Source organism: Agelaius phoeniceus, chromosome 3 (assembly GCF_051311805.1).
Source record: "Agelaius phoeniceus isolate bAgePho1 chromosome 3, bAgePho1.hap1, whole genome shotgun sequence".
Lineage (NCBI taxonomy): Eukaryota > Metazoa > Chordata > Aves > Passeriformes > Icteridae > Agelaius > Agelaius phoeniceus.
This window is the reverse complement of record NC_135267.1, coordinates 108,508,733-108,532,569: the sequence shown is the minus strand read 5'-3', so window position 1 is coordinate 108,532,569 and position 23,837 is coordinate 108,508,733. Positions and strand designations below refer to the sequence as shown.

Sequence of the window (23,837 nt, the reverse complement as noted above, 5' to 3'; positions counted from 1 at the left end):
ATATTATGTGTTCTTTTTACAGTAAATACTATGTGTAGTGTAAGATTCATTATAGTTCATTATGATAAGAAGATTTATTATATTTCATTATGTATTTTCATTATTGTATCTTGCTAATGACATTTACTAGACAAACAATGTAGGATGATATAATTCCTATATGGTATGACACAAATATTATATATGATATAATACATGATGATATATTGGTAATATATGTTATATAATATATGATTATATATTACATATATTATATATATTATAATATATTATATATTATATATGATAATATTATATAATATTCTATATTATATATTATATATAGTATTATATACAATATATAAAATATATGCAATATATATATAATATATTGTATAATATATTATAATATATTGATACTACTCCAATAAAGAAGTAGTATACAATGGAATAGCATAGGGATTATATACTACATAATATAGAGTGTTCTGTTGTGTGCAGTTATATCCCAAGTTACATTTATCTTATATAAAATACCACTATTGTGCTAAGTGTATATGTAGCTACATATGCATTGAATATTAAATATTATATGGCTTATATGTTATCTATAATATGTGGTGTCTAAACCACAGTATTTGTAGTAGATTGCTGGTATATATTATCTCCTTTTTAGATGATATCTGGATGGCTTAGTTTATGTAATACAAATCTTTACGTTACAGCTTTTACCTGTTTTTAGGGACTATATAAACCCAAGTTTGATCTAAAGAATTTTCTATAGAGCATACAATTTATCTAATTAAATTAGGTGTAGTACACGTACAATATATAATAACATGCACTACATGGGCCAAAATACAGTAGCTATCCATCATCTGCTATATATATATAGTAAATACAGAATATATACTGCATAAAATTTGCTTTCACTGGGGGAAGAGGTGATCAATGTCTCCTCAGCACCTGGCCTCCCATTCCCCTTTTCTGCAGAAAAAAATAAACACACCCTGCTCTGGTGTGGGGGTGCTGTGAAGGGCACATTGGGCAGAGAGGGGATTTTTAATTTCATCATGCCCATTTGTGTACTTCTGGATTTGTGGGTCTCTGCTGCTTGTTTCAACTGTCTTGTGATTTGATCTCTCCTTCTCTGTTTCTGCTTTTATTTCAAAACAATTTCCTGACTTCCATCTCTGCTGCGATGTAGTTTAAAGAAATATTAAAGTCTTTAAATTACAGGACTGCAACCCAGACTTGCACTGAAAATTATTTATAAAAGCTTGTTCTCTTTTTCCCTGGGGAAAACCAGGAAGATTTGGTGACTATTTTTAATAGGTGAGGTGTGTCAAGTTGCAAATGCCAACCATGTTTTCTAACATCCACCAAGTGCATGGACTTGCTCTTCTGCCAAGGAGTGGATGATGCTCAACAGAGTTAAACTGGAGGAAAATTTCACCTCTGTAATGCAAATAGAGGTGGCCCCCCCAAACCATGAGCCCTGAGCTGCCACCAGATGGAGCAGCCTCCCCAAGTACCTCCTCCACTGTCTGTATTTCTATATTTTCATCAGGAATCTTTTTGGTTTTCTTCTTTTCTTTTTTTTTTTTTTATTTTTTTTTCTGAAGGAATTCATTATGATAAATATTTTATCAGTGAATTTCTGAAACAATTAATAGTGATTTGACATTTACTTTAAGGAGTTCCTGATAATTTTAGTGGAGTGAGAAATTAGGGTATTTAAATGTCTCTGGACATTTTTACCTCAGTTAAAAAAAAAAAAAGAAAAAAAAAAAAAGCCCAACCCCAAGACTAATTAAAATCCCAAAGCACAGTTTTACCTCACAAATAAACCAAGGTCATAATGACCCCTTTGGAAGCTGCTGTGTGTGGGGGCTAAGGAGAGGAATCAGAGCCAATTTAAAAAATGCACATAACTCTCTGAGGATATTCACATGGAAATCCTGAAAGGTAACCCAGTTTCTCTTGGAGACTCTCTCTGAGAAGCTGATTAGGGAAATTGGTAATAGGGCCTCTGTTCCTGTAGACACAGATTGACATCCAATGTAATCAACTCCACAGAAGACTTTCCCAGGCACAAATCCACCTCTTCAACACCTTCCCTTTCAGACCTTGTTCAGAAATCTGTCAAGAAGACTCTCCTAATCCACATCATTTGGGAAAACATCCCTCTCTGTGAGGATCTGTGCCACTTCAAACACGTGCCCTTCTTCATACTCCAACGGCATGGACTTCTTCTCCTTCTTGAGGTCGTGCTGGCCAAGAAGGGTGGGATGGACAGCACTTTCTCCTAGCTAAGAAGGCAATTTATTTGCTTTCTGTCAAATCATACACACTGTTGTGGCAGAAATGGGCTGCAGTGTGGGTAAAGCAGGTGCTTCCCCTGCTGCACAGTTCTGGGCATGAAGTGAAAACACTGAAGGCAGTGAGAAGCACAGCTATTTCTGGTGTTTCTCCCCCTCAGGTGACTCACACCATACATACATTTGGGGCCTGCATGCAGCAAAAAGGCAGCCACTGCCACAGCCAAGCATCTCCTGTACCTTGTCCTCTTCCATTTGGCACTCCAAGGGCTGCACACAAGTGTCACCGTGATATTTGCTGGAAAATCCCTTTGCCAGGATGTCTTCTCCTGGGAAACTGAGAAGCCTCAGAGAAAAATGTAAATAATAATTATCTGATTCTCTTCTCCTGTGTTTGCTGCTTTGGAATGTGGTCTGGAGGTTGTTTACCAACAGGTGCACCTTTGATTGGTTCCATGTGAGTTGTTTTTACTTAATGACCAATCAAAGCCAGCTGTGAGTGGCTCTCTGAGGAGTCACGGGTTTTTATTATTCATTCTTTTCTAGCCTTCTGATGCACCCCTTCTATTTATTTAGTATAGTTTTAGGATAACATAATAATATAATATAATATAATATAATATAATATAATATAATATAATATAATATAATATAATATAATATAATATAATATAATATAATATAATATAATATAATATAATATAATATAATATAATATAATATAATATAATATAATATAATATAATATAATATAATATAATATAATATAATATAATATAATATCAGCCTTCTGAGGACATGGAGTCAAGATTCTCATCTCTCACCTCGTCCTGGGGACCCTGACAAACACCACACACAAGGAAAGGTGACATTTCAGAGAAGGAAGCCACTTGTTGGAGAGTGCTGAACCCACACAGCCCAGCCCCCTCACTTCAGTTATTGATGTTTAAAACCTTGGCTGAGAAGAGTAAGGCCAGGTTGATACTCAAAATTTCACCTACATCACTGTCATGAAAGAAAAAAACCCCCTACTTATCCATTTTTTAAATAAGTGATGGTAGAAAGGACAGATAACATCTAGCATACATAATTCTTTATTTTACCTGTGGATTGCATATATATGGAGTATTCTTTGACAGATAACAGACGCTGGGATTTAGTGCAACAGGACAGGTTTTGTAACATCTCTTGTGCAGCACTGGGACCAGTCCAGATGCCTTTTCCCCTAGGAGCTGTAAGATCCTCTAAAAATCCCCCCTGCCAGGAGATACCTGGTTGTTCCAAGAATCTGCCAAGTGACAAATTTAAATTTTTTTAAGGATCTGGCTGCGTGTGTTGCTGATGGCACATCCAAACCAAAATGTCCTTTGCTGACAACCAAAACTACCTCTGCACCACTGGCAAGGTGAGGAGGGCATAAACACACACAGGTGGCATTGCCTTGTCTTCAGGACAAGCTTTATTAACTATTTGCTTTAACAAGGTAGTTATGAAGGCATTGGTTCTTTAGGTTACAAGGAAAGTAACGAGACTCAGGTTCAGCATGTAAATGACAAAGTAACAAGGAAGGCATATGTTAACCCATATAACTGTTAGACCATCTATTAGAAGACATTTTGCAAGCAACATTCTACATTTCTTTGCATTGAAGTAAAAACATATTTTTTTGGTCAAGAAAATTACCTTTTTCAATTTTTACATTTTTTAAAACTTATATCACAAATGTCAGGGTAAGGCAAATCCTGGATGAACAATATGATAAAAATCCCTATTCCCCAAGAAAATAGATCCACATACTCTGTTAAATTTTGCAATTTTAAAAGCAAAGCTGGCATGCACTGCATATAAACTCTTTTTTTTTTTTTAATATAATTTAATTCAAGTCCTAAAGCAGAACAGTGTTAATTCCAAGAGAGGCTTTCTCAGTGCTTTATAGAAAGAGTGACAATTAGCTGCAGTGACCCATTATTACAGACTATGTCTCAGTATCACCTTTGGATGTCATCACGGGAGCAGTCACCAGCCTGAGGAATATTGTGCCTAATGGTAGGGATGAGCACTTTCAGACACAGGAGGAACAACAACCAAGCACAGCCTCTTACACTGAATGCAAACATGAATCAGCACCCAAAGGCTGCTACCCCCTTTACACCACCTGCTGTGAATCCACTCTGAGTTTAAATCAAAATCCTTGACATAAATACCAGCGTGGTGATTCTCTATCTAATATTTGTTCTTCTACAAAACCAATGGGTTCTTCTCCTTACCTTTCTGCATCTCCAGAAGAACATCAGAGACTGACTGCACTGTTACTGACACAGCTGAGAACTCATGCTGCCAAAGTATACTCACTTCATGACTAGTGAACAATGCCAACAACTCAAATCAAAACCCACCGAAAGGAGGACAGATACAAACAAGGCTGCAAACAGTACAGTAAGGACTTAAGCTACTCATAGGTCTCCTTGCTTTGCACTTTCTGGGCTTCGTGCTTTGCCAACACATCATTGGGCAAATGGTTGTTTTGAAGACTCACTATTGTCTACCAAGGTTAAATAAAAGGCAAAATGAAATTACTTTCAGGGGCTAGAGAGTGTCTAATATGATGCATCTTTGCAGCTATTTTTTTCCTTTAACTGCCAGTCAGTCTTCACAAGACATTTGGGGAATCTTTATCTCCTTCTGAATGACCACAGCTCAGCATCCAGCCTCCTGTGGGGCCGCCCCTTTGGCTCCCTTGCTAAAGCCAAAGTTGGTGAAAAAAGATTCTGACATCTGATTCATGGCTAATGTTAGTGCTGGCCACGGGGAAGCACGAGCAGAAGAGGTGCAGAACCACATTCAGGGGACTGGACAGTCTGTTGAGGTTATCACAGTTATACCACCTCCTGATGTATTTATCCACTCCTGACCTGCCTGCTGTGACAGCCTGCTTCAATCATAACAACACAGTGTGGGAAATGTTGTTATGTGTGTGAGAAATGCACAGAAACAGAAGGGACCATGCAGAAGAGTCCACATCCCAAAAGACATGTTCTGTCAAGCATGACCCCAAGGCTGGGAAAGGAGAGCATCAGAGGCACCTCAAAGGGAACAAGGAGTCCCTTCAAGAGTACTTGGAGAGAACAAGAGCCAGAGGAATGCTAGTTGCCAAATACAGGTAATCTTAGCAAAATTCTCAAACCAATTAATAGACTAACATTAGCACACTTACTCCTGCAATTTACCCAATTTGGAGTTGTCTAGGTGATGGAGAAGCTCCTTGAGAGCCCCTCTGGCACAGTCACACCTGGGTGTGACTCACACTGGAGGCAGCACACAGAAATTCCCTTCTGATCCCACCTCAACAAACATGCTGGAGTCCCACAGAGGAGGAGGTGGGGGGAGCTATACTTTCTAGGAGCTGTACTCTCTCTGTTCAATCTGATGCTTTTCCTGCTTTCCTTTCTAATCCTTGTTTTTCCTTGACACCCTTCTGAATTAACAACAACCATTGACTGTCATAGCCTGTGTTAGGTGCCTTGACTTGCTGTTCTCCAGCACAGGATTTATCATTGAAACTACTCTAGCTGGGATGAACCCAGATCACAGCAGGATAGAGATATGTCTTACCTTTTTTTTTCTTTACTTTTTTTTTCCTGGCCAGATATTAAATACCTACTCTGTGATTCAGGAGTATTTTGGGTGAAAAAAAAGAGTACAGAACCAATTATTTTTCTTAAAACGATCAAATTAGGATCAATTACATTGCTTAAAATGACCAAATTATTCTTGACAGCACTTTAAAATACAGTTTGTAGCACAGGTTGCATGCTCTTCCATCCAGTGTATTTTCCATCAGTTTTGGTTACAGTACAGTTGGGAAATGTACATGAAAACCTTTTGTTCCTCTTCTACAGATTTCAGTGCAGCATTTACTGGCAGAACAATTGACATATGGAGAGACATTCTTATCCAAATAACTGTTAATTGCTTTTTAAAAAAAAAAAAAAATCCATGCATATGCAGTGGAAAATGTAATGAGGGCTCACAAAAGCTACTGTGTGAAGCTGTTAAAGCTGGGAGCTGTATTTAAAGATGCCTCTAATGCAGAGTCTTTCCAGCACTGAGGAAATGTCTGTTGTCTACCTGTACCCAAAGGTCATACTTACAGCACTGGCTTGGAGATGTGCAGAACTAACTGGAAAAAGCAGGATTTAGGGGGCTGGCTGTTTGAGGCCACATGTGTTATTCACATGTAAGGACATGGCACAGCACAGGCTGATGATGGGAAAGAAGATAAAGATGCTAGAAAAGGGGTGGGCCTGGAAACAGGCTACTGATGGTATGATGCAGGAGGAAAAAAGACCCAGTAGAAGAGAGGGACTCACATTTCAGAAGAAACTGTTGTAAATGCAGGGTTGATTGCAAAACCTTGTTAGACCTGGGAAGTTATGATCCTTTCCAACAGACTTACAGGATGAAATGCAATGGAGAACAAAGAGAAATTAAAAGCAAAGACTCATTCCCCCAAAAGCTCCCCCCCTCCCAACCCGCTGATCATCTCTGTGTGCTCTTTTCGGCCAAGAATGATGCTGGAGGATGTCAGCGCCTGCCCGTAGGGTTCCTTGGGTCTCTCCTCTCCTGCATCCTTCCTTCACCACAGCAGCAGAGAGAAAAGGGGAAAGAAAAAAAGGAACATTTTCAAATGTCTGCACAGAACCCAGGTCTTATCTTTCCAGCAACAGATGCCTACAGTTTCATTTTTTGCCCAATTTTTATATTTGACACAGCTTATGTACAACAGCTACTACTGGGTGAGCAAATTACCTGTGCTTATCAGGGTGTCTTGGTCTTCCAGAGCACCACCAAGCAACTGCTTGATACCAGAGACCCCCAGCTCTGGCAGGTGCTTTGGTGACAAACAACACATGCAAGTACTAAAAATAGGAAGCAGATGGACCTCCTTCGCTCCAGAACGACCCTTGGAGAGTCTCTGAGGTTTAGCAGGCTGATCAACCCTCCCTGGGGATTGCTCCTAGTGATTGAAACAGCAGCAGTGGAGTTTGGATGACTTTGACAGTGAGTTGCAATGAATTCAAAGCCTGCTTCCAGCCCTGTGCATGCCATTGAACTGCTGAGCAAGACATGGTGTGCCCAGGCTCCGGCCCCACAGTGGAACTGAAGAGATTTATTCATTGATTGCTAATTCATGAGCCAAAATTACTCCAGCCCTAAACATTCACAGATAACAATTCCCAAGAGAAAATGCAGCATGAGAAACAGACTCCTTAAGGACCACATGAAAACTGTAATATTCAAATACCTTTTTTTAAACAGAGGAAGGGTATTAACATATTGATCTATTTTTAAGTTAAGGATTTCATTATTTCCTCTTTTTTGTTTGAGCAAGAAGCTAAGGGAGGGGAAGGAAGAGTTATGGAAGCTGTATTTTAATTAATATTTTGAGGGTGCATCCTATTTTTACTTCAGTACTTTTTAAATGGGACACCATCAGGGCTACTTCTCACTCCAGCAGCATAGTAGCTACATCACCTGTATGCTGATAAGGACCAAGACTCACGTTCAATAATAAGACCTTGTGTTTTAAATCTCTGTGTTACAGCTGCTGCCATTGTACACCTTGAAACCCCATGACGAGGGTAAATACAGCATGCTGCTGTTGATGATATTGGTACTTCTCAAAAACCCTACACCAAAGGAAGCAGTGTGCCCTGAAAACCACTTCTGAGGGAGAAATGGCTCCTGCTTCTTTTTGTTAGGGATGAGCCTTGGACTTCTATCTTCCCACTACATTATTCATTTCAGTCTAGAAGAAGTGCTATTTATGCCAATGAAAAGCACTTCCTCAGCAGCCACCACTGCTCCAGCCACAGCACTATCACTTAGTGTGGAAAGCCAAAAAAAGCTCCAGAAGGCAGCAGCAGAGCTCCACAGGCAGCTCTCTGACTTTGCCTTGTTTTTCAGTGGTATTGCTGAAGAGGCATTAGGTACTGGAGAGCCAAGGGCAACAAACCTCTTAAAATGTGAACCTTTTGTTCCCAGAACACAGCTCATACAGAACTGAGCTCTTTTCCAACCACTATAAATTGCCTGTCATTTTCCAAAGCAATGCCAAAAATTGTTTGCTCACTTATTCTTCTGTTCCTTATCTCAGTGCTGTTTTGCCTTCTGATGATCTAAGACCATGCACCACCTACACCCATTATAGCTGCAGACTGCTGCTATAGCATGTGCTTGATAAATAAAGTTTTTACTTTTTATGATGCAATACAGGCCATATTAGACAATTACTTCTCCCTTGTATTCTGTCTTCCTATATTTTTTTTAATGTTTGGTAAATTTTAACTTTAATTTAGGTGCTTTCAAAGCGAATTTTCGTACAGAAACTGTATGGAAAACAGGGGAGAAAAAATAGTTGTGAAGGTCTTACCTGTTACTTAAGCTTTCTGTTCTGTTTCCATTGGATCATTTATACTTTCAACTTGACTATTCATTTCAGCTGAAAAAGAAATGAGATGGTCATTAAACTCTATTAATGACTCTCGTTAAGTTTATCATGTGGAGTAATAACTGCTTTTAAACCAAAAGGGACATTTATTGCATTAAGAAGTCTCTTAAGTCATCAAATAGGTCTCTTAGGGGACCCATCCTAACCTGGAGTTCCCTGGACACTATGACAAACAGTCCTGCAAGGAAGAAGGCTTTAGCACCATTTAGAAACGCAAGCCTTTGGCTCTAGATTTGCTCTTTGGTCCACATCCATCCATCTGACTTTGGAGTCCAGCTCAAGGTCAAAAGGACCTTCATGTCTCCCTGCAGGCCACAGAGATACAGATATTGCCAAAGAATGATCTAGAGTTTTGCTGGACTAAGTGGTCTTGACCCCCCCAGATTCAAACCTTGACCCACTGGCTTCTGACAAAGTCCCTGGTAGGACTCAGGTTGAGCCACAGGATGAACACAGATCCATTTCCATGGAAAAATAGAATCATTTAGGTTGGAAAAGACCCTTAAGATCACTGAGTCCAAGCAAAAACCCAACACTGCCAAGTGCCACTAAACCATGTCCCTAAATTACAGGGGTCAAGCTGTGGCACTTTTGATGCTGTCTCAGTTACAGAGATGCTGCTTCCAGAAGTTCTTGAACTGCAAATTGCTGGAACCTTGGGGAGGATTCAGAGGCAATGTCACTATATTCCTACAATAATTGTTAGTGTAAGATCCATTTAAAAACCAGCCTTATTTTAATTTAAAATTACAAAAAGAAAAAAAACAACTAAAAAAACCTAAAAAAAATTTAAAAGAAATTAAATAGAAGTCTTAAACTAATTTCACTATGACATTTGTCAAAACTATCATCCAAACTATGGCAGGTGTGATTGGTTGTAGCAAGGCTAAACATAAATACCTGCAGTTTTAAGGCTAATATCTAGTGTTTGTTCTGCACTGAATTTGAAGCCATTTATAGTAAAACCATTTTTGTTTCTTTACTCAGGCTTTGTGTTGTGTTATCACCTGCAGATTATGAGGCATTTGACATGGGTGACGGGAAAAAACCTCAAACATGAGTAGAAGACTTGGAAATTAAGATGGGAGAGAGGAAGGAAAAAACCCCAAAAATCAATAATGATGCTACTTCCAGCCAGGCAGTAGGATGTCTTTTCTGAATCAATATCATGTCAATGTACCTGCTGGAGTTTTGATGAATTATTTGTAAATTATTCACCACCCATATGCAGAGAAGATACTGTAATGGCTTCCTGGATGTATGTGATGAATAATATGAAAAGTATCCACTCCTGATTACAGAGCTCTGATGCTCACATCACATTTAACAAGCTTGTGTTCTTTAACAATATTTGCATAGAAAAGACAGGACGCTTAATAAAAAAATCACTGAAGGAAGGCTGCTGCACACTGACAGCAGAATTCTCTCCCAGCCTCATCATGCTGGACAGCTTCACTGGCAGTATTTGTTGAAAATACCATCAGCATTCACTCACATTCTACAGAAACCTCCTGCAAAATAAATCTGGAATTGAAACCTGTGCTGAGGCTCTGTCAGCATCCCAGATGAACCTTTCCCTATGTATTTGTGGTGGAGCTCAGCTCTTTGCTACAGAAATCCCTTAAGATAATCTTTTAGTAAGTTTGGATTTGTTTTCACTAAGTAGCCCAAAGTATCCCATGGATTCTCAATTCAAATGTTTTAATGTGCTATGACTTTTGGGTTTGTTCAAAGACAGGGAGGTGTGACTGAAGGATGGGCTTCTGCAGACCACTGAGTGAACCCCAGCTATCAGGGCAGCCACACAACTCTCTCTGTTGAGCTGGAAAACAGCCCAAGAACAGCTGGAAGAGCTGCCAGCAGGGATGGTGGGGATGTGACTCACAGGCCTGGGCTCCTCCCAGCACGAGGTGGTGTCAGAAAGGCATCATCAGCCCCGGGTGTTCTACTTCCAATCACAGCACAAGCCCAAATAGGGCTTCTCCCCGATAAGCAAGGTTTTTAGAGGTTTTAAACTGCTAACTCACTTCAGCAGCCTGGTTGCACCTCCCCATAATGTGCTACATCAGCCAACAGCTCTGAGAAGCACCTGGAGTGCAAAGAGATGCATTTCTCCTAAATTCAGTTTTACCTGCACCTCCTCCTGCACCTTCACAGATGGTTTTTGTGCCAGGAATGGACATCTCTGTGAGATGGATGTGGACATTCTCTGTCTGATTTCTTTTAAATTTTGACTCATTGGGGGCCAAAATTATCAACTCTCAAATGATGACCAGGCAGGGATTACACCCCCAAAGGCAAGAAAGTTCCTTGCAAGAGGAGAAGAAATAACCCAGCAAATAATTCCCATCCATAACAGGATGAAGGAGAAGACAGACAAACAGATATGGGAGAGCTAAGTTAAAGTCATCTGCAAGAGAGTTAGTGCATTTCTTTAGCCTAGGATGGTATGCTATAGACCTGGACAGCAGATGACACCAAAATACTAATATTGGTTTAAATCAGGATGCAGCTTTCCATCCACAGGCTTGAAACAAAAAAAAAGATGATGGAGCAACCCCCATTGGGAAAAGTTTGATCTGATCAATACAAGCTGGAAACTAAAAATGGCCTTAGTAATCTCTGGAGCTTTGGTGGAAGAAGAAAGAAGGGAAGGGAAAGGGAAAGGGAAAGGAAAAAGAAAAGAAAAAAGAAAAGAAGGAAAAAGAAGGCTGCTGTCAGGGAAATACCATCTCAGAACCCAATCACCAAAGGTGGGGTTTGCCATCATTAAAAAAATCTAATCAGAAGATCTGTCCTGGGTACAAGAAATTTAATATACAAGGGTCTTTGCTGTGATGGCTGATGGAGACAAGCAGGACACATATGTGTCTGTATGCACAGTCCTAATCCAGGCTACAGATGCACCTTCTGACAGTTTTCCTGATGGAGAATCAGTCCCAGGCCTCACATAATAGTAATTTCTCAAATATATCACTCTCATGGACCTGCCCCCTGGATGAACCAATACTGAGATCCACCTAAGCTGACTAAACTCTCTGCATCTCTAATGCACTTTCCACTGTGCTGTTGAACATGAAATTAAAGCACAAGGGCTGGGCTGCCAAGGGGCATGCAGTGATACATGCTTGTGCTTTCAGCTGTGAAGCAATGAGATCTCCTGGGGCAGAAAGAAGGGGACCAGAGGGGAAAAAAATAGGCAATTTACATAAAAATTACTGTTAAAGGGAATGAGTTTGATCCTTCCTCTATTTTTTTAAACACACAGTATATGTCCAAGGAAAACCACCCTGTAATACAATCCTAATAGCAATTTAAGCTGTCTAGAAACAAAAACTTCCCTGACAAGTGAAGTACTTTTTGGCAGCCTCAGCAAACGCCCTTTTCCTGTTCTTTCATGTAACTCAGCAAGTTCAAAGAAAAGAAAGGTACAAGATGAGTCATATGTAGAAGATGTTACAAGATAAGCAAGGTTTGAAACAGAGAAACCTAATTTCAGAAACTGCTAGCTAGTTTGGTCCTGCTGTCCTGTCCTATGGGCCCCTGTTGAAACAGCTATGCAATCACTTTCCAGCCAGAAATCCCTTAAGATATTCCTTTAATAACCAAAGTATCCCATGGATTCACAATTCAAATGTTTTAACGTGCTATGACTTTTGGGTTTGTTCAGAGAATGAATCAAGAGGGCTGCTTTGGCTTTATCTTGCACTTCTACTTGTAAGAGCATAATCTCTAGCATTTTTTAATAAAGAAAAGTTTATTCATTATTTCATTATGCACACTCGCTTTTCCTGTGCTTGCAAACTTCTTTATAGGCCAGTATCTAATCAGTCACAAATTCAAATGCTGCAGCACAATCTAACATCAGAGAAAGGAAGTCAGCACCAGATTCTCTGTGAAACTAATAGCAAAACCAATATAATTTGTTTGTCTTTGAGATGTATAAAAGTGTCCCTTCAATTTATATTATGTCAATGTTGAGGAGGTTAAAGAAAGAGTTAAAAAACAGCCTTCACTACAGAGGGGAGTCTGTGGGTATAAAATGAGGATTGTACACCCAATCCCAAACCCACTGCTGTTTGGGGCAGTAAAAAAGCCCCTCTGAGTGAAACCAACAAAACTCTGTATGTAGCTCTGAGAGCTGACCAAGATGAGAGAAAAAGGCCCCACAAAGCCTAAGCACCAATGTGCTGATTCCCACCATCATTTCTTTACACACAGGGTGAACCAAGAAGATCAGATTTTTGTTTTTACAAGGCTGTTACACACTGCAGAGTTGAGTAGCATCCTAGGACTCAGCCCTTGCTGGGATTTGCCACACAGATGGGTCATTGGCTCATTGAGATCAGTGCTGGAGGAATACAATTTCCAAGTCAGGAATTGTGGGTTGATTGTGTCCACAAACCTGACTGGAACTGCTACTGGCTCAACTAAATCGTGGTTGTTTTATTAACAGTAAAAGTCCTAGTGAGAGAACTGTATGGATACTGAAGGAGGAGGAAAGGGAATCACAGCTGACCAAGAATGGGATTAACATCCAAGTTCAGAGGGGTTATACTGCCAAACACTTCCCCCCTTAATGGAGCTGGGCAGCAGCACAAAAATATTCAGAAATAATCCTCTGACTGCAGTTAGACCCCCAACAGCACAAAAAATATTCAGACATCATCCCCTGACTGCAATCAGACCCCCAACCTCTTGGCCAATTCTATATCAAGACCAACATTACAGTGGGTCTAAAATATTATTTAGTTAAAAGGCAGGCAGTGTAGAACATCCCAACTGAACACATTAACCCAATCAAATTAAAATGCAGGGCTACAGTGCTGGAAGTTGCTTCCACTGGACTCACAAGACAGTAGAGATGGTGTAAACTCTCAAAAAGGCTCAGTTGAAGAGACTGCAAGTATAACTCAATTTTTTAGGAGGAAACACATAAACAAACTCCAGAAAGGCAACGCTAGGTATGAACTTCAGGACCATATACAGAGTCATAGAATGGTTTTGCTTGGAAAAGACTTTAAGGACCATGTAGTTGTACTCCCCTGCCTTGGGCAAGGACACTTTCCCCCAGACCAGGTCGTTCCCAGCCCCCATGAGCCTGGCCTTGAACACTTCCAGGAATGGGGCACCCACAGCTCTCTGGACAACCTGTGCCAGTGCCTCCCTACCCTCATAGTGAACAATTCCTTACTAATATCCAATCTAAACACTCTCTTTGTCAGGTCACAGCCATTACCCTAAAAAAGTAATTGAAAATAACAGAACAACATACCATCCTTATTTGAAACATCTGCTGCTTGACTTGCAAGGTCAATTTTCACAGGCTCCATGGAAGCTTCCTCTTGCTCTTGTATCCCTATAATATAAGCCAAAGAAGGAGAAAAATCAATACTCACAGTACCCAATTAATATCTAATTCTCAGACTCTTCATGCCTGGCTTTTTTTTTCCTTCTGACAAGATCTTACCTTTGTAGACTCCACTGCTGTACAGTGGCACCCACTAGAGAAGAGGACAGAGGATATGGGGAGAAATGGTTTGAAAATAATTGCCTGAATATTTTTAGCAATGCAAACTCTTTTTTAACTGGGATTGTTAAAATCACGTCGTGTTGTGTGCTTCTGCCTCCCCACCATTCTTTTCTCATCACTTTTAAAGAATCCCTTCTGCTCATAAAATGAGGTATATGATGGGGACTTAATCACAGTTATAAAGTTTCTGTAGCCAGCAGAAAGAAAATAAATACAGTGAAGTGTTCAAAAACACTGGGTAGCCAGACACAAACTAGAATATGAATGTAGGAAAATGCATTTTATCACTGTAACTCAATATTTTTATCTCTTCTGCCTCAGGCTTGTCTGGAAGCTTAGATTCAAACTCCTAACAATATTTGAAAAGGGGAAAAAAAATAATTTGCTGTTTTAGGCAGAGTTCTACTATTCTGCCATTGGCTAAGAAGCCAATTTTCTTTTACATTCCATCATGCTACTTCTGTGGCTGCTGTAAAGCCTGTTGCACTCATCCTGTGACTGAACTCTGGGGTATCAGGTGATTGGTCACTAAGGGATCCAGGCATCTGGGTGGTTATAATGACACAGCAGAGTGTGGTAAGGACCCACATAGTTCAGAAACATTTCATTCATACACTGAAACAATTTACCCCTTCAACAACACAGATGAAACCTTCACTGTCCCTCAAAAACCTCCTTCTTTCTCCTGTGGAATTCTACAGCGGGGTTTTTAAATCCACTGGAGTTTACTACATTTATTTTGTCCATAAAAATGTATCTGCTACTGAAAATTTCAGCCACATGTCGTTCTAATTTTATCTGCAAACCAATGGTACAAGGGGGAATTTAGTTTCCTCTCTGCTTGCTGTGATGGCCAATGCTATTTTCACCAGCAACTTCTGGCACACTACCTGCAGAATCCCAGACTCACAGAATCATTAAGGTAGGAAAACACCTCTAAGGCAGAGTCCCACTGTTAACCCAAGACTGCTGAGTACACCTCAAAACCATGTCCTCAAGTTCCACATCCACTCACCTTCTGAAACATTTCCAGGGTTGGGGATTCCACTGCTTCCCTGGGCAGCCTATTCCAGTGCCTGACCTCCAGTCCTACCAAGCTTGGGGGGTGGATGACTTTACAGTGATAGAAATGTTACTTTTCATTTTAACAGACCTTACTTCTCATGCAGAAACTTTTCAGTGGATCATCATATCAGCAGCTTCACCTCTTCCTCCCTGGTTTAAAATCATCTCCATAGATGCAAACCAAATAAAACATCTGTAAACATCTGTGACTGGGGATGCTGCAGATCTGCCTCAAATGGCCCCTTTGGGGGTGCATCAAGCTCCAGAGGCTTCTCCAGGAAATTCATGAGAGTGAGTGTGGTTATCTCCTGTGGTTTTTTATGTACCAACATCCCCAAGATTTCCCAGTGCTCACCCACCTGCCTTTCTGGCTCATGCAAAAGATAAACCCAGGTGACCCTACAGGAATAATATGTATATGGCAGGAATTTGTCAAGTACAAGACTGAACAGGTGTTTGAAAATCCCTGCCTGACTTCTCCTGGCAAAATCAATATGAAATTTGAGGGACCATGAAAATACTGATTAATGAAGGAAGATACACTGACATTCTGATTGTGATACATTTTCATTATCTGAGGGAAGCAGCTCTATGAGAAATAAAATTTTTAAAAATCTCAGAACAATCAGGTGGGCTGGGAGGAAGCTTAAAAACCATTTAGTTCCAATCCCCCTGCCATGGGCAGAGACACCTTCCACCAGACCAAGCCACATCCTACCTGGCCTTGAACACTTCAGGGGATGGGGCAGTGACAGCTTCACAAGGCAATATGTGCCAGGGCCTCACCACCCTCTCAGTAAAGAATTTCCTTCTAATATCCAGTCTTAAACCTGCTCTTTCATGTTAAAAACATTCCCCTTTGTCCTCTTGACTGTCTCTACATGAGTGCAGCCTGCAGTGGGTGCAGCTCTGCCCACCCAGACACCCTGATGTCAGATGTAGGTATTTGGGATGGCTGCTAAACCAACCACTGGCAGCTGCTGCCTCTGAATCTGACTTTGAGTCCTCTCAACCACCATGTATTAACCAAATGAAGGAGATATGATGTGACAGGTTATGTCTGGCCTCCCAGTTTCTCCTCTTGTCACTGCCTGAAGATGAGCACAGGAAGTTCCCAGCCCTTATCACAAGAACTTGAACTCGCCAGCATGCCTGGCTTCACCACGCTGCCAAAAGGGTTTTGGCTTTCCATTTCAGAAACCTCTCATGCAAAGGTTTATTGGCATAGTGCAAGGTGATGATGGAGGCTAATGAAAGAGAATTTTATGGACACATGTGGCTGTGTAAATTCCTGCACATGTGCTTGGTTCCAGTTGTCTTCCATTTGCAGGGATAGCATCAGGCATGGGATAGGGGGTGGTAAACCCAGGATGGGGGGTGGTAAACCTAGAAAGAGGCTAGGAAGAGTAACAGCAGCATCAAGAGATCTGCAAAATTTTTCTCAGAGGTTTAGGGTCATAAACACTGCCAGAAGAGTTGCTTTTGTTCTGCTTTTTCACTTTCTTTCCATGTCTGAAACTCTGGTTCCCCATTCTTTCTAGGAGGGGGTTGTTGCACTTTCAGTGGTTTTTACACTGGGAGTTTATTGTTGGATATTTTCAGCAGGAAAATTATAGTGGAAAACAGTGTTCAGGGGCAAACTAGGCAGAAGATATTTGAAACTTTTACTAAGCTAAGCACCACTGCAAATCTTGGGAGGAGGTTTTTACAGTTTACCATCTAATTTTTTGGGAAGACTTACAAATTCAGTTAATGTAAATTTAATTTCTTCCTTCCTTATTACTATGAGATGGACACAGGAACATTCAGTATACTGCCATGCATGTGCAAAGGGTATTATCCAAAATAGCTCCCCTGCTGTGCAGTCAACTCAAGTTCACTCTGAGATCAGCCCAATTCACAGAAACAGCAGAATTTGATCAATGCCAGAAACTGCCTTGACAACCAATTTATTCATGAGGCCTCTCCCTCAAAGATTTAATTCTTTCAGGTTGAAGCACAAACAAGCAAAGGGTTTCAGGTCTCCAAGCAGGAGCTGAGGGCTCCTGAAGGGGGGAGGGAGCCTGGGAGATACTGCTTTCAATATCAATTCCCATTTCCAATTGTGCTCCTGCCAGAGCTCATTACCTGAGCCCTTTGCCAGGTGCTTCCACAACCAGCCCAGCACTCAGAAACAATGGGCTGCTGGCATGGGCAAGCAGGGCTCCCAGCCTTCTCCAAGGCACAAGACAAGTTTATACCAAGAAGACAGAAATCTCTGCACATGCATTTAAACTCTTCTCTTTTTTTCCTTTTAATAGTCACTTGTTCCATGTGCTTGCAGTTAATACACCCTTTTCTCTAGAGATGATTTTTCCCCCCCCCTCTAAATTCACATACTGTTTACAAGACTAACATGAAGCTCTTGTGGTAGCTCTTGGTACCTCAGCATTGATTTTAAAATTGCCCAAATATAGATGTTAGGCATCTGTTTTACAAATCCCCAATAAATTCTAACAAGTAAAAAGTGTAACCCTTGTCTTGCTCATCATCCCCCTTCTCCCTTTGCACAAGGATTACATCTATTTCTACAAAAGCAGGCAACAATGCAGGCTTAGAAGCTGTAAGAACTCAGTTTCTGCTCTGAGCTGCCTACCTTAAGGATGTTTATTTCTCTTTCATGAGTCTCAAGGGGGCTCTCATGGCAGAGCCTCAAGACCAGCCTTGGCATTGGCTGTGGGTCAGGGATGTCAGGTGGGCTCTGAACCAGGAACCTGGGCTCATGCTATTGGTTTTGAGTTTAATAGAATTATTTAATTCTAGTTTAATAATGCCAGAGACCCCCTTTGAGACAAACAGATGAACCAGTTGCATGTGTAAATTACTTCTCTCAGTGTAATCACATACTCCATGGTAACTTAAATCTTTAAAAAGTCCCCAGTTATAGAAGTCTTGTAATAAGTGGGAAATCCTGGCCCTAAGATAATTCTGAATATTTGAGGGAGAAGAGAGTTGTCAACACGACAACAATCCTGAAAACTATTATTTTTACAGGCAAAATGGCACTGCCATTATTCCCATCTGCTCTGCAATTCTGGGTGTTGCTGCAGAAATTAAAATATAATATTATCCTGCCCACAGACAATGTGCAACCTGAAGAAATTCATTAGTTGTAAATTATTCATAAAGGAGTTGTTTCTACTTGTGCTATATACTTTGAAAAGATCACTTCTGTCATTATGCAATAGGAAAACCATGCTAGAGCTACACTGAACAATCCAGATTTCTCCAATCAATACCCACTGTTGTTTTGAGTTTAGCTGTAAATATCCTTCCCCTAATCATGAGACTCTGAGAGGGTCAGGCACGTTAAAAAAAGAATAAATCCAAATTTCTCTGTTTAAAATTGGAACACACCATTTTTCATCTGCAGTAACAAAACCAACCAAATCAAACAAAAAAAAACCCAAAAAACAGACAAGGCTCTTCTGACCAACAGCTGCATTATCTTATCTGTCAAAACCAGTTCCCATTTCCTTGCTCTGTGAATAGCCAGAGTTGTTTTTCTTCTTTCCAGTCATTTCATTGTACCACTTTGCTAATGTGACTGTCAAGCCTTCAGGTACTTTGTTTACTGCTGTATTTTAGCAACATTATAAATGCTGCCTCATTTGGAAACAGAAGCTGTCTGTGACACAAGGATTCTGTTTGACTCCTGTTAGATATCCATCTGGGATGACTGACCCTTTTAATCAGACTGCATTCTACCACATCAAATATTTGTGCTGTTTTCTTGGATGGCTTTACAGATGTAAGCACCCAACCTGCTGCTCTTGGGGAGCTAAGAAAAAAACCAGCAATCCTTTTCCATCTGTACTTCATTTATGTTTGAGCTGGAGTGCAGTTTTCTGCCTTGTCCTTCTGCAATGTGCAGGTCAAGCCTGACAGTTCTGAATCTGCAGGAGTGGCTCTGCCACCACCATGCCTCTTGCTGTTCAGCCTGGCTCAGTAAATAACAAACAACTCCATCTGTTATATCAGCAATACTACACCTCAACCAACCACCACCCTGTCCCCAGCAATTGTGCTCCACAGAGATGAAAGAAAACTCCAGGATACAGATCTCAAAGGAGGGTGTGCTGGTTATGGTACCAGCTTTTCAAGGCAGTGAGTGAGCATCATTCTGGATTTCTGTTGCCCCTTCATTTTTAATTGGAGTGTGTACCCTCCTTTTTGGCATTTTGGCTTTGTTTTCCAGAGTAACAAAGAGAGATGAATCTCCCTTTCCCTCCAGTGCAGTGTGTGGCAGCTCAGCTCTCTGTGTTTGTGCACACAAATGTACCTAAAGGCATCATGCTGCTCCCAGACACTTTTATTCCCAGCTCAAGCTGAATGGCAATTTTTAAAAAATGCATTTTAAAAGTGTCTAAGATCTGTTCATCCCTATCCCCTTCCAGCCTTTTATTAAACATACTGTTAGTAAAACCCCATTGTGCCCACCATTCTCCAAAGGTGGGAATGGGAGGCTAGTGAGGATTGTCACTCAGCAATACAGTCCATAAATAAGATCCATACAAACTTTTGTATGGCACATCTAAAATCACTCATGTCCAACAGGAGCACTTTGTGTACTTTGTCTCTCTCTCTAAAACCAGGATAAACCTGCACACAGCAGGCTCTTGATGTACATTGTTTTAAGAAAAGCCTTTTTGATATTGGTTTTTTTTTTTTTAGTCTGGAAAATGTGCAAAAGGCCATGTCATTGTTTTCCAGATGCCCTTTTTGTGAAACCTCTCATCAGAGAGAAGAAGCCTGCAGCATAGAATGTTTGAAATGGAGCACCCAGAAAATTTCATCTCATCCCTCTGGCTGTTAACACAACTAAAATGTTGCCTGGTTGTGATCAAACTAGTAGATCACCTGTCCTGAATGGCTTCCAAAGCACTTATGCTCCATCCCTGCCTGCAAATAAGGCAGACAGCATGCTCAGTAGCATTACAACAAGTGAAGGGAACAGAAATTGTATGATTATTTACCTCTCTTTCCCATTCTGTCATTTTTCCCTGCTGTTTGTGAAACTCATGAGTGATTTGGCTCAGTTCCTGCTCACTACCTGCCTCATCCTAAGAAACAACCTGAGCACAGCAGTAACTGCAAGAGAAAGGCCACTGTGTGTTTTCAGTGTCTCCTAAAAAAGCAGCCAGCAGGCACCACCAAGAACAGCTTTCTGATTGCTGGACACTTAAGAGAGGCAGCATTTTCCTCTGCTCAAACCCTGTGCAAGGACTCAGTAGGAGTGGGTAGGCAAAAAAAGCTGCTACCATGCATCAGAACTACAATAAATTGCTATGGAAAGGCCTTCAGCCAGGTTCATCAGCTCTGGCATCTATCATCTCTGACACCCAGGTCCTGGGATTGATGAGATTTTCTGCTCAGTTTAGGTGCAGGGGGCATGTACAGTGGGGCTTATCTCCCAAAGCACTTTATTCCCTTCTTCTTCCTCCCTTTATTCCAACACTTCCCTTACACAGCCTCATTCCCACTGTTTGAGGAAGCCCACCCTGCTGTTACTGGTCACTCTGGCAACTTTAAAAGCAGGAGAAAAGGGAGCAGAAATTTACACAAAGTTTCACATACATCAGACACTTAGGTGTTTCAAAAGATAGTAAATTCAAGCAGCAAGTTAGACCAAGGCTGGCTTCAGTCTAGATCATTACTGTGACATTGGGTAAAAACTAGAGCAACTTGTTTTGGAAAGCTGAGATGTGTTTGTCCTCAACCATCCGGTCTTTGCTCCATATTATTGAAAACTTCTCAAAGTTCTGTTATACCTCAAGGTACCAAATAGAAACTGGAGGCCAAAACCATACAACACAGGGTCTGAACAAAAGTCTTTAAGAAAAAAAAGAGGGGGGGAAAAGAGGAGGACAAAACTGTCTCTGTATGTTTCTTATCAGGGAATACGCTTTCAAAAAAATGCAGGATTTTTCCCTTTAGCACTGGAAATCATATCCCCTCTATCCATCAAACTATCCTCAACAGAGAGGTTGTTCCAGATGCCAGCACACACAGGTCAGCATTTTCAACAATAGCTGACTAATGTTAGGAGCACTTTCAAAGGGACTTTAGATCCCTTTTTTCAAAAGCTTCAAGCTTCCAGCAGCTCCATCTGGCTTCAAAGGGGGCTCACTTCATAAAGTGTTTTGGATGTGCTCAGCATTTTTGAAATTCAGGGCAACTGTTTTGAATCCTAAACATGGACTTTAACAATCCATGCCAATTCTCCCTGCACTAAGGATAACACCACCTCCTTAATCTGTGCTTGGAAAGCTAAGTGACATGATAACCAACAACCTGGCTTTTCCATTCTTTTTCCCTCAACAGAATTCGTAGAACTCCTAATAAAACTGGTGTCTATTATGAAAACTAGCAGACTTGAGTCTAAAAAGATAACTATAATTTTCCTTGAGACTAACACCTCCTCAAATCCTCAGCAACACCTCCTCAAACCCTCTTTGTAACTGATGAGCTCTTTCCTTCCAAAGAGCTGTCCTGAAGGTCAGCCAGAATGCAGCAGCCAGGGCTGTGGGATACTCAGAAATACCACAGGCCACAGAAAATACTGAATTCCAGGCTGGCATGTTGGAGTACCCAGCCCTTCCTGGAATGCCAGCTCCCTCCTCTGGGGTGCCAGAAAAGAGAAGGGCTTGTGTTTGCAATCTTGGCACCAAAGTCAAGACCTCTACCAATTAAACCAGGGGAGAATAATTGTATTAGCAGCTGATAGTGGCAGACTTCTGTCCTGCTAAAGCAGGATGGCACTCACACACTAACAACACTTCCTTAAGCTAAATTCTTCAGGTTGCTGGATTCAGACTATGCTTTACAATTTATTCATAAGACCTTCTTAGCTTAGGAACTTGCAGAAGCCTAGAGCCTTTCCATTATACATCTTTCAAGTATTTTGAGCTTAGGAATAATAATAATAAAAAAAACCAAACAACCTGACAAAGTGGTTCCAGCCTTGTGTCAAAAAGCAGCAACATTTCCCCTCTTCTTCTTGAATACCCACAGCTGGAGGGAGGGTAACACAGAGTTTTTGCCAGCACACAGCACAAGGGTGAGAATTAGAGGTAACATTTGTGCTCTCTACAAATGTGCACATGGCCCAGGTCTGCAAGAATTTGTATGCTGGTGTAAGGGTTGTCACTGCCCACAGTCTCCACAAATACCTTGGCAACTCTGACTTTCATGGGAGCTACTGAAGCTTTCAAAAAGAATGCAGAAGTGCTAATCTCCTGATGCAAGTGACTTCAGCCCTGACAGACATTTCCTCAGAGTCACAGATAAAACTGAAGGATTAAGCCATAAAGGATTAGGAGAGGTGTCACCTAGAATTAAGTCACTGGCCTTGAATCTTGGTTTTGTTGGGCACTGAAAATAGCAAATTTCACCATCTTAAAAAGAAGCTTTATTGTATTTCTTTAAATATATATAAACATTTTTCAGATATATCTTGATTTCCTGAGTAGGCTTAAAAGTCTAGATGGCTCATAGTTGTACAATTTCCATTTTTTACTACACTTCAGTGCAGTAAAATACATCAATCTGACAATCCAAAGAGACCAAACAAATTTCTTTCACAACCGTGCACTGGATGTTTATGTATCTAAGAAAATATAGGAAATAAATACCTTGCATGGCTCTCTTCAAACAGAACCTATTTTAAATGATACAGACCCTAAAAGGGGAGGGTCTGTTAGGCAGAAAATTGGTCTTTGCCCAGAAAGTTTATGGCTCATAGCAAATCTAGGTCTTCCCAGTTATTTTGATGTAAGCACCAAAAAGAGGTCCATACATGAGATGTGCTTTAAGTCCAAAAAGTCTGTGGCATTTCACTTAACAGGTGTAGAGATTACCTGGGGTGGTAGGGAAGAAATAAGCTTTGTGCCTCAAAGGGGTGTTTCAAGTCACCCTGGGTATCTGTGACAATGGTGAGAACTGATGGGAAATCTCAAGAGGGACCCAGCCACTGATCCTCAGCCTGATAAAACCTGCCATAATTTGGAAGTATTGTGCCTAGCTCAGGCTGCAGACTGGCAGAAGCCCTGACACTGTGACAAAGCCACTGCAGCTACTGCATCCTGCAGGCAGGGGCTGGTCCTGCTGTACAGGGAACCCACTGCAAAGGCACATGTGTAGTCCATGAAAATATTTCTAATAGAACCTTCTCTGAATCAAATTATGCTCTTTTTTTTTTTTTTTTCTGGTTTAAAAGAACAGATAGTGTAATGGGAAATGTCATGTTTTCAAAGAGTCATACAAATGTATCCCGTGAAGCCCAAGATTTCCAGAGAAAAGTCGCTGGCTCTTGCCAAAACTTTAAACTGAAGCTACGAGACTGCTGTTAAAAATCAAAAGAAAAGTGAAACCCTCCTCAATTCAAAAG

General features: G+C 40.8%; 1 protein-coding gene across 4 annotated transcripts in view; it reads right to left on the bottom strand.

Annotated features, from left to right (window-relative positions):
- Window positions 1–3,736: 3,736 nt before the first annotated feature.
- Window positions 3,737–23,837, bottom strand: part of MACROD2 (mono-ADP ribosylhydrolase 2) — an 851,553-nt gene continuing 831,452 nt past the window's right edge. For 3 of the 4 annotated variants that reach the window (XM_077176112.1, XM_054629913.2, XM_077176113.1), the window contains 3 exons: window positions 14,087–14,170; window positions 8,734–8,802; window positions 3,737–6,934 (listed from right to left, as the gene is read on the bottom strand). In XM_077176112.1, coding sequence (XP_077032227.1) covers window positions 8,741–8,802; window positions 14,087–14,170 — 146 coding nt within the window. In that variant the 3' untranslated portion in view covers window positions 3,737–6,934; window positions 8,734–8,740. The remainder of the gene's footprint in view (window positions 6,935–8,733; window positions 8,803–14,086; window positions 14,171–23,837) is intronic. The other variant, XM_077176111.1, reaches the window with a different exon arrangement.